The sequence below is a fragment of the Benincasa hispida genome, chromosome 8 (genome assembly GCF_009727055.1).
Source record: "Benincasa hispida cultivar B227 chromosome 8, ASM972705v1, whole genome shotgun sequence".
In the NCBI taxonomy this organism is placed as follows: domain Eukaryota; kingdom Viridiplantae; phylum Streptophyta; class Magnoliopsida; order Cucurbitales; family Cucurbitaceae; genus Benincasa; species Benincasa hispida.
Genome location: NC_052356.1, coordinates 49,765,171 through 49,775,877, shown reverse-complemented (window position 1 = coordinate 49,775,877; position 10,707 = coordinate 49,765,171). Strand labels below are relative to the sequence as shown.

Here is a 10,707-nt window from a genome sequence, read left to right as displayed (position 1 = left end):
AATGATAGATAACAATACCTCTTCAATAACTTGATAAAATTTCCTTTTGAAGAACAAAAAAATTATTGTCATTGTTATTTTTTGAAAGATTTTTCTTCTCAATGTTTTGTGGAATTTCAAATTTTGATATGATATTGAAGGCATTGGGCATCAATTTCTTTATTTTTATAGGTACTATCACACATCCATACACTTACAATGAAATAGTTGTGTCTCATCGTTATCAAATCCAAATAATCATGTCCCTTCAACATTAACAGACACATGAGAACTACTACGTCAATTGGAGAGCTACCTTATAAAAGGCAAGAGGGGAATTGTCAAAATATATATGGACGAAAAGGGAAGAAGAAAATTCTCCTATTATAGCTCATTTTAATATGGTATAAATATAGTTTAATCATTATTACATTACACTTTTTTATACAGCATGCATTTGACAAGCTTCTCAAGCGTGGGAAGGTTTTGGTTTTGATCATAACCGTATAAAATGGGCACAAATCTTGCAATATTCAAAGAAGCTTCAACGAAAGGAAGAGGGAATGGATTACTGGAGGACAAACATTCTTTATTGAGCTTCTTCCATGTATTTGAAATCAAATTGGCAATGTGGTTTCGAGTGGTCTCAATAGAAGCATCTTGATTGTCTATCATGTAGTAATTCACATATGATCCATCATATCCCTCTTGATTCTCGTCCTATTCAATAAGAACATAAATTAAATAGTTTTTTTTTTTTAAGGAAGATATTGATGAAAATGCATGTTAAATTAAATTTAAGTGTAGAAAGACAAACCTTGGCAGTTCCCAGGTCATCTTGAAGGCGCAAAATGGTAGCAGCAGAAGAAATAATAATTGGGTCATTGTCTAAAAGATGAACAGTATGATTGGTAATTGATTGTCCTAACAAAAAGAAGACATGAACCAAAACCACATGAACTCCACTGCTCACAACTCCATTTCTTAAATACTCTTCGGCACTTGGAGAATCACCACTAGCAAACCATCTTCCTTCCACAAGGAATGCGTCGCAAAGCTTTGCCCACTAAAAAAAAAGTATGTCTATGTTTAGAGAATATGGATGAATAATTAAGTTCACTTGGCAATAATTTAATTTTTGTTTTTTTTAAAAAAAAGTTAAAGTCTATTTTATCAACATTTTTTATAATAATTCGCATCTTTATTAAATACAATTGTTGAATTCTTAGCCAAATTCTAAAAATAAAAAAAAAATTTTAAAGCTATTTTTTTAGTTCTCAAAATTTACCTTAATTTTTTAAATCAGTATATAACAAAAGAAGAAATTTGAAGGAGGAGTAGCGTCTATAAGCTTAATTTAGAAAAACAAAAAAACAAAACAAAATAATTATCAAACAAGACCTAAATAATCCTCGAATCTTTGTATTTTATTTCATTACACTTTAAATCTCATTGTAATTTTTAAGTCCACAGATGATAAAAATATCAAGAATATATGAACGTATATTGGTAAACTTTTTACAACTGAAAAGATAAATAAAATTACCGATTTTTGTAAAGAGTCGATAGGATTCCAAGCGTGCTTCTTATAGATTTTACTACTAATTTCATTAGTGATTTGGTAAAGTGATTTGAAACAGATCTTCATACACTCTGGTAGTGCTTCGGCCATTGTAACATCCCATCTGCATTAACAAACCTTCTCAATATAAGTTTTCAATTATGTTGGAATTTAAATTTCAGTTTCAGAGTGGGTTAGGTTTAAATTTTTTTCACTGTTTATTTTTGAAAATGAGTAATTTGACATTGATAAAAACACTTTGAGTATATTGCAAATCAAACAAACTTGTACGTAATTTTTTTTTTAAAATGTGTAACCTCACATACATGAGTGTTTTTATTTAAACAATTTTTATAAAAAAATGTTTAAATGAAAATAACTCTTTTTAGTCCATCCAAATAGATCTTAAGAGTTGTTTGATCCACTGGGTGCAGTAAACATTTTGGTGCTAGTAAGTTTGTACTTAAGATGTAAAGTTGTAAAATAAGATATCTCAATAAATGTGAAAAGTAAAAATAGATTTAAACCAACTTAAAAAATTGGTAGGCCAAACGATCCCTTAGTTCATACCTTTTAACTACTTCTGTGAACAATGTAAGCTGGCCGAGCGAGCCATAAACATCGAACATGTCGTCGATAAGATAGATAAAGGAGACGGCTTTTGAAAGTTGAATCCTTTCATCGGAAAAACATGGATCTATGAGGCAAACCAACGAACAAATGTACCATTTAAGTGGTTGGTCCCTTGCAAATGGCAATGTTTTACCTAGACCCGTCTCTTTCCACCATCTAAAAGGAACATTGACAAAATTTTAACGTTAATGTTGTTCCGTAGATATTTTTCATCCCATAAATTTTGTCAAAAACTTACCGTTTGAATTGGAAAAGTTCTTGTTGGTGCATATTTTGGGCGATGTTGAAATCCATTTTGGCCAGTTGTTGAAAAGCATTGGCCCATCCATTATTTGTGGCATCTAAATCTCCTATTCCAAAATAATCTTTGACCATGAATTTTGAGAAGCTTGTATGATATGGATTTGCCAAAGTTCTTGAAACATTATTAGCCTCTTTGCTATCAATACTATTGTTTGTGATGTATTCTTTTAAGATTTTGGAGCTAAATTTTTTTGCTTCGTCGAGTATATCTTCTTCTCCTGGTAAGCATAAATGTGAAGCTTCATATAAACTCATTAACCCTTTGATGTCTTGCTCAAGATTCTGCTTGAAATGTCCCTCCTCCTCCATGAAAACGTTGAACACATCTGTTTAAAACAACATAATTATTAGCTTAAGAAAAATTCTTAAAACATTATGAATTTAAAAATACATCAAGCCTCATAAGAATATAAATAAATAATTGAAATTTTTTTACCAAAATGTCAAACTACTTATGAAAATAACCAAAAAAAAAAAAAAAAAAAAAAAAAAAAAAAAAAAAAAAACATCATTCATAGATACTAATAGATTTCTATAAGTGTATATCACTGATAGACTTCTATTCCATTAGTTTCTATCACTGACAGATATTGATAGACTTCTATCAGCTTCTATCAGCCTTTATTAAAGAATTTTAAAATTTTCCTATTTTGTGTAAATAGTTTTCTTTATTTCTCTATTTTTGAAAATCTACTAAATAATTTATAACATTTTAATCATATATGAGCTTTAAGTTGATAGGGTTAGAGTGTAAAATTTTAAAAGATATAAATAATTTTTTATATGAGTAACGACTATTTTGTTTTTGAAATTTATGCTTCTTTCATCTCAATTTTTTAATTATAATTTTTCATCCGTGTTTTGTTAAAGAAACACTTAAATTCATTATCGAAATCTATAAAAAATAAACAAGCTTTTGAAGACTTTTTTTTTTTTTTTAATTTTACTTGATTTTTTAAAAATATTAGAAAAAAATAGATTAAAAAAGAACATAGAAAACTTGTAGGTATGAAATAATGTCTGTAAGCTAATTTTGAAAAAGATATCGTAAATAGTTACCAAATAAAGTCTTACTTCACCTGAAGACACGTAATAACCTTGTTGTCTTAGAAGTCGAAAGCGAAGTGCAACCTCATGAAGGTTGTTGTCATTCATATGATCACCGTCGAGATCGATAAAAATTGCATATTGGTGTTGTAAAATGACATCAATCTCGGTTTTGAAACGGTAGTCGAGACCTAGACGATGGACAGCATCAATCAAATTCAAAGTTTTCAAAGAATCATCCAGAGTGCAGCTCATTAAATCCTTCTGCAAAAACCCAAGAAGCCATGTTTTTTCTGATTTTAATGGCAAGCTCAACGAGAAGAAGAAAAGTAGTAATAATAATAATAATAATAATAATAATAAGAGTGAAGAAGTAAATTATTAGTACATGAGAATTATCAGAGAGTAATTGGAAGAAAGAAGAACTGAGACATTGATCATTATTGCTGTGAAGTTTAATTGAGAACTTTGTTTCGGCCATTGATATTTGGATAGAAAGAAGAACTGAAGCAAAGAATTTGGTGATATTTGGGTTTCAAGAAGAAGAAATATGCAAAGTTTGAAATATCTTTGATTCGATATGAGATGGATCGTCCACCCTCTTTCTCCCCTTATATAGACTGAAAAAAAAGAGAGCACATTACGAATTCAATTATTGTCGTTCATGATAAAGTATATGTGGCCCGTAGACTTCTAATTTAATATTATTATTATGTATTTTTTTTTTCAAAGGAGCCTTGATTATTGCCAATTGATAATACTTTCATAGTGAAAATTTTTGGTCGAAGTTTCGAATTTCATAGCCTCGAAATTTCGGTAAAGAGGGTCTCCAATTTTTCGAAATATCACGAAATTTTTGTTATTTTTTTAGCAATTAGCTCTGCTAGCTCAATGAAAGTTTTTTTTTCCCCTCTTTTATCATAAAAAAGTTAGATTTTCAAAGAAATCATATATTTATTTTTAACTTTAGTCAAACTTTTTTTTATTGAATTATTCCATTATTTCATCTCAAATTTGAATTGATGTGAATTCTCTAATATTTCTCTCATTTTCTCTCAAACCCTATATTAGTAAAGTCTTTTTTTCTTCTTTATGTTGTGACATCTTTTATGTTATATTTTTTGTATCCCTCTATATTTAATGTTATGATTTTTATATCTTTACTATGTTATGTAAGTTTAATGCTATAGTTTTTTTTAGTTTTTGTATCTACATCATTTTATAATAAACAAATTACAATTATTTTATATGCAATTATTTTGTAATAATTTTTCTATTTCTTTTTAAAATTTTTGTTCTCACATCAACATTTACACATATTTTACAATATGCAACTATTTTTTAAGATAATTTTATAATATGCATATAAATGTTATCTTACTTATAGAAATAATAATTGAAAATTGTCAATTATAGTCTAATCCTGTCACAATCAAAGTTTCATTAACTAACTATAACAATTTAAATTGATTTCTATCGATTTTTGTAAATTTTCTCAATATTTCCATAAAACCATTGTGTACTTCTACTATTAGAATAAACTAAAGTTTTTATATCAAGTGGTAGTGGTGGTAGCATTTTTTTAAAAAACTAAGTGCAAAAAGAAAAAAAATATTATCTACTACACATTGAATTTTGTTGGTACTATACGTGTTATGAGGTTGTTGGTTGAGACTACCATAAGTTTTAGGGGTTGTTTAGGGCGCTGAGATGATATAGGATGTGGGGAGTTCTGATGTTTGGGGAGTTTTGATGTCTATGTTAGGGTGTGTAGAATTGTTATGTCTGAATTGACATGTCTGTGTTTGGGTGTATAGAGTTGTTATGTTTGAGTTTATATGTCTGTGTTCGGGTTTGCAGAGTTGTTATGTCTGAATTCATATGTCTGTGTTTGGGTGTACAGAGTTGTTATGTCAGTGCTATCTGGTTCAGTTTTTTGTACTATATAATAATTTGCCTGTATGAACACTATTTTTTTTAATATTATAATCCAATTAATGAATCCACCCTATTTGGAATAAGATATTGATTGCTGGATCAAATTTCACACCTCCTCCCAGACTACTCTCTTAGTCTAGAAGGAGACATGACAACAGCAGTTATCAACCCTTCTACTGATACTTACTGCCTAATAACTCTAGCGGAAGTAATCTGATACCAATATGTAATCTCAAATATAGTAGCTGCCTCTATGGCCAAACAACATTAAGTAATAAACACAAGACATTTACAGAGACTACTTTACAAGTTGCATAAGTCCTGACACCTAAACTTAGTTCTTACATGTGCCACTATAACATGTGTACAACCATTTATAGTAACCAACTAGCTGATGGGTTACGATAACTCTTATCTTTTAGTGGCAGAGCAGATGCAGAGTTATCTTATGAGGATTTGATTGCTACCTGGGGGAAAGAAAAAAATTTGAAAACGGAGTGAGCTTGATAGCCCAGTGAGTGACTTAAGAAAGAAAACTGATTCTCATGCATAAGTCTCAATAAAGAGATCATACTGAAATATAAATCTCTACAGTAACCTTGTACTGCAATATAAACATTTTTCAAGCATAAAACATGTAAGCCGTTTTCATCATAGAACATTAAATTGTTACTTAGTTGAGAATAACCCTGTTGTGGTTAAATTCCAACGTCGACTACTTAATCAAGAGAGAACCCTTTTGCTCAACCTTCAACTTAGTCAAGAGAGAACCTTTTTGCTCAATCTCTAACTTTCACTACCTACGTGCACGTGTCTATAACTATGTACTGTCATACCTTAAGTACTCCTACTCAGATACCTTTTCAAATGTCCCTCAGTATCGAGCTGCTCGGATACCTTCTCAAATGTCCCTCAATATTGAGCTTCAAGTAATACTAGTCATACTATGACTTTCTCTTTAAAGCATGTAAAGCAAAACGCATAAAAAAATGTCTTTAAAGATACTAATGCATGCTTTGTGTATTTAAACACACATAAATAGTTTTTCAATAAACTTTCATACATGGCATGCGTTTGAAACATAACTCATGGTTTTCTTGGAAATTACTTTATAAAACTAGCTAACATGAGAATAATCTTTCTTAAAACAAGGTTTCTTTAAAATATTGTAAATATCTAATCACTCACAACTTTTAGGACTACTCCTCAAGGGTTGATATGCTTCTAACACCAGTGTCAATCCTGTGGACACAAAAGCATATATTAGCTACTAGCATTGGTCTCCCTTTTGAGACTAACCCTTAAGTAAGCCTTGCGTTTAGCCTTCCTCTAAAAGACTTTCACTCAACACATACCTTGTTGTAGGTTTAACACTTAGGAATTTCCTTGAGACTTTGGCTCTTGCAATGTGATGCTTGGTTTTTATGAAATGGAAATATGGATGATACGCGTGGATGGAATTGCGTTATGCACTCAAGTTTCCCTAGCAGAATTCAAGTGTAAATTTTTCTAAGTTTTCTAGTAAGTCCAGGGTCGAACACAGGGACTTGTGAAAACAGATTGCATTGGTAATTTTTATAAAGACTTTGCAGTAACCGAATAAATAAATAAAGTGTTAGGTTTGATGTTTGCGTTGATGAAAAGTAAATAAATGCGGCGGAGTTCGAAAAGAGTTGTAAATGGGAGATGCAATGAATATGTAGTGAACGGGTTGAGAAGGGTTTCGGTTAACACTCCATAGAATGCGTTCATACTATGCGATCACGAAACATGCATACAATAGTAAACCACCTCTTGGTGCGAATACCACGGCTTCTAAGGCTAGAACGCACGCGATATATACGACAAGTCTACAGGGTTTACACATAAACCTCTATTTCTATTTATGCGATGACAATATGACATCCACACAAATATGCGACCACATAATATCATTCCCATCTCTAGGATGCATGTGATGCAAGTTGACAAACAGAGCTTATCTCTAAGTCCTATCTCTTATTTATGCAGTTCTAATCTTACTCTCTTAAGTCCAGATTCTAACCTAACTCTCTCGAGACATTAGGTTCTTTCTTTAGACTCTCTCTCGAGTAACTCTAAAGGGTATTTTGCACAACATAAAATAAGACAATCGCAAGCAAAGAACTTCCTAGGTCATGTTAGCTTTGTTCTTCTCAACCCATTCAACTAGTTTAGCTACTCATGTATATTAAGAGAGTGAACATATGTAGAAATAGAATTTCTATTGTATAAGTATGAAGATGAAGTACATAATAACAATGCAAGTATAGAATAAAGAGCCTGGTAGCAATCTCTTGCTGCGAGGCGTTTACACTGTTTTTGCTCGTGCTCAAAATATAATCTCACTCTCGCGAGAGTCGACCCCATCTCTACTCTTACGCCCCAAGGTTCTCTCTCGAGTTGCCTTGAGCGACCTCTAGTGACACCACTCTTCTCTTGCTCCGCTCTAAAATTGAAAGGAAACTATGAACAAAAGCGTGAACTAAACGGTGAACTAATAAACTGGTTAACCCTTTCTCTGAAGAATTCCCTTGGTATTTATAGAGCATCCATTGTGAAAGGCGGCTTCTCTCTTCTAGTTGTATAGATGGGACAACTTTAATTCTTGACTGATTCGTCGGATAATTATCACCAATAAAGCTTAAGGTACTTTGTGACCATTATCGGCTGTCAACTTAATTTGGATTCGACTGTCATCAGCTTTTTGTCCCATCGCTCTTAATTATCCTTTCACTCGGATGCGCCCACCATGTTGCGCTGACCAAGTTGCAGCGATCCTTCTTGGGCGAATGTTTGTGAACACGATTAACGTAAAGCCTTGCAGTGAAGTTGCGCTTGACCAATGATTTCCTATGATCGCAATCTTGCATTGTGTTAACGCATATTTTGCATAAAAAATACAAATATCAACTGTTCTAATGCGTTGGACGCATGCAACCACAATATTCAGAAACCGATGCTTAATGGACACAAAGTAACATATTTCATCAACGCAATCCAACATTGTTTAAGAACTTAGCACTATGATAACGTGCATTTCTGCCTATTATCACACCCCCAAATTTAAACAATGCTTGTCCTCAAGCATAAGCTAAAGATTCCTTTAGCAAGTCAACCACAAAGTTCTTTTCCTAGATTTCTCAAGAATACTTCATCCAAATCTTATATGCCAGAATTTCCTTAAGTCTTATTCAAGTCTCTTCCTAAAATATTTCTAAGACATAGGGACTGCAAGCTTACCTTTCAAACGAACTTTACTAAATTTCGGAATATCGCATGATTTATTTCAAAAAGAAAATTTTCTACCGGGGTGTCATATGATTTTATCCTTGCACAAAAATTTTCTTCATTGCTATTTTTTTTTTTTTGACCTTGCGCTGATTCGAGTGCTTTGCCTTCGTTTTGGCTTGCCCCCACGGGTGTCATGTGGACATCCAACTACGAACAATGCACTCTTTCTCAGACTAAACTCATATCGATTTGGCAGTAGAGTCGCGGTCTTTGATTTATGCGTTGATCCTAGTGACTTACTTTCGTTTTGGCTTGCTCCCACGTATGTCATGTGGACATCCAACTACGGGTAAGTGCCTTTCATAACTTAACTCTTATCAACATGGGTTTCCCATTGCGTTGACAGTGGAGTTATTATTCTCAAATTTTTTTTTCTGAAATACCAAGGTCGGAAACAAATACCCCACCCCCAAATTTAAAATGTAGCAATGTCCTCATTGCCAAAAAAATTAAAATAAGTCATGCGATGTTCTAGAATGCGTTGTAAAGAGAGTTTGAAAGAAAGCTAGCAAACCCCTAACTTCTAGAAATATTTTATGAGGTGATTATCTTAAGATTAAGTTGACTCTAATATATACGAAAGAAATAGAATCATATTTTTCATCACTGAAATCATATTTGGCAAGGAACAGAATGCGGTAAACTACTAAATTTATCTATGTCAAATGATTGCGGTAATTAAAGAGGATGCGATGATAAGACTTTTAAAACTAACATGCGATGTGATAGTGCAAAATTTGAAATAAAGATAAGGAAGAGTACACCCCAAAATTTTGCATTGTCGCCTGCATTGTGTATTGACGCATCCATCCTTGCGGCGATCTATCCTTCTATGGATTGCCGGTATGGGGTAGATTCATTTGCTTCTTCTTGAAACATCTCCACATCCTGTGCCTTAATCATTGTAAACAGAAAAATAGAGGGTCAAATGATTTAAAACAAAACAACAAGTTTTTTTTTTTTTTTTTTTAATAAGATAAGGATAGATAAAGATTGAAGAAGATATAGTGAAAAATTTTGAGTAGTGTATGTAGACTCATGAATTGATTCTCTAAGCATATATGGATATGGGACAATGATGAATGTGAATCATACAAGCTCATGTTGCCATAAACTTGATGACTTGGAAAGATGGAGATGGAGTGTGGATGTTGTGTTATGCTTATTTACCACTTTATGCGATACTACTTCTAGATGTATGTGTTATTAATGAAATGCTTACAGTATGCTATGTATTGTCACAAGTTTCCTTGCTGAAACAAGTATAATTCCAATGCAAGTTTCTTAGAGTAATCCGAGGTCAAACATAGGATTTATTGTCATTAATGTATTACATTTGTGATATATGCGACTAGTTTTTTACAATTAATAAAGACCCAGAGATTGGGAGGACGTTTCAACGACGATTAAAAGGACCAACGCCAACAACAAGACAGAACCTCAAGAATGGCGGAACAACCAGAAGAAAGGGTCGCAAATGAAAACAATATAATGGCCAACCCCATCCTTCTGGCGAATGACTGCAATAGACCCATTTGAGACTATGCGTTGCCCAACCTCTACGAATTCTCTCCAGGAATCATGAGGCCAGAATTAGACGGATCGAGGTTTGAAATGAAACTGGTAATGCTGCAGATGATCCAGACTGCTGGGCAGTTTGGAGGGAGGCGTGGTGAAGACCCGCACGCCCACCTCCGAAGCTTCATAGAAATATGCAACACTTTTATGTTCCCGAATATCTCCACTGAGGGAGTCCGACTCACTTTGTTCCCATTTTCCTTATGCGATCAAGCAAGAAAATGGGCATATTCTCTTGAAGCGGAGAGAGAAAACCTCGTGGGAACAAGTCGTGGAAAAGTTCATGAAGAAATATTTCCCATCGACCGAGAATGCAAGGAGAAGGAAATTAATAACGAATTTTGAACAAGAAACTG

The 10,707-nt window shown here is 32.8% G+C and overlaps 1 protein-coding gene across 4 annotated transcripts; it reads right to left on the bottom strand.

The window, feature by feature from the left end:
- Positions 1-211: 211 nt before the first annotated feature.
- LOC120082587 ((3S,6E)-nerolidol synthase 1) lies at positions 212-7,355 on the bottom strand. 4 transcript variants are annotated; one of them, XM_039037830.1, is made up of 9 exons: positions 6,817-7,355; positions 6,650-6,703; positions 5,807-5,928; positions 3,556-3,787; positions 2,412-2,802; positions 2,111-2,329; positions 1,526-1,664; positions 797-1,045; positions 215-699 (listed from the first exon to the last, which is right to left on the bottom strand). In XM_039037830.1, exons 4-9 carry the CDS (start codon positions 3,776-3,778, stop codon positions 412-414), a joined length of 1,509 nt encoding a protein of 502 aa, XP_038893758.1. In that variant the 5' UTR covers positions 3,779-3,787; positions 5,807-5,928; positions 6,650-6,703; positions 6,817-7,355; the 3' UTR covers positions 215-411. The 4 variants fall into 4 exon arrangements, with proteins under 4 accessions (XP_038893756.1, XP_038893758.1, XP_038893757.1 ...); XM_039037829.1 differs by lacking the exon at positions 5,807-5,928 and having other exon boundaries at positions 216-699; XM_039037831.1 differs by lacking the exon at positions 5,807-5,928 and having other exon boundaries at positions 217-699; positions 3,556-3,714.
- Positions 7,356-10,707: the final 3,352 nt, after the last annotated feature.

Excerpts from the sequence above, each read along its gene's own strand:
- LOC120082587 (XM_039037828.1), bottom strand. The coding sequence starts at position 4,004 with ATGGCCGAAACAAAGTTCTCAATTAAACTTCACAGCAATAATGATCAA. Across the intron at positions 3,788-3,911 it reads TACTCTCTGATAATTCTCAT|AAGGATTTAATGAGCTGCAC; the intron begins GTACTAATAATT and ends GGGTTTTTGCAG. Across the intron at positions 1,665-2,110 it reads TTCACAGAAGTAGTTAAAAG|ATGGGATGTTACAATGGCCG; the intron begins GTATGAACTAAG and ends TTGTTAATGCAG.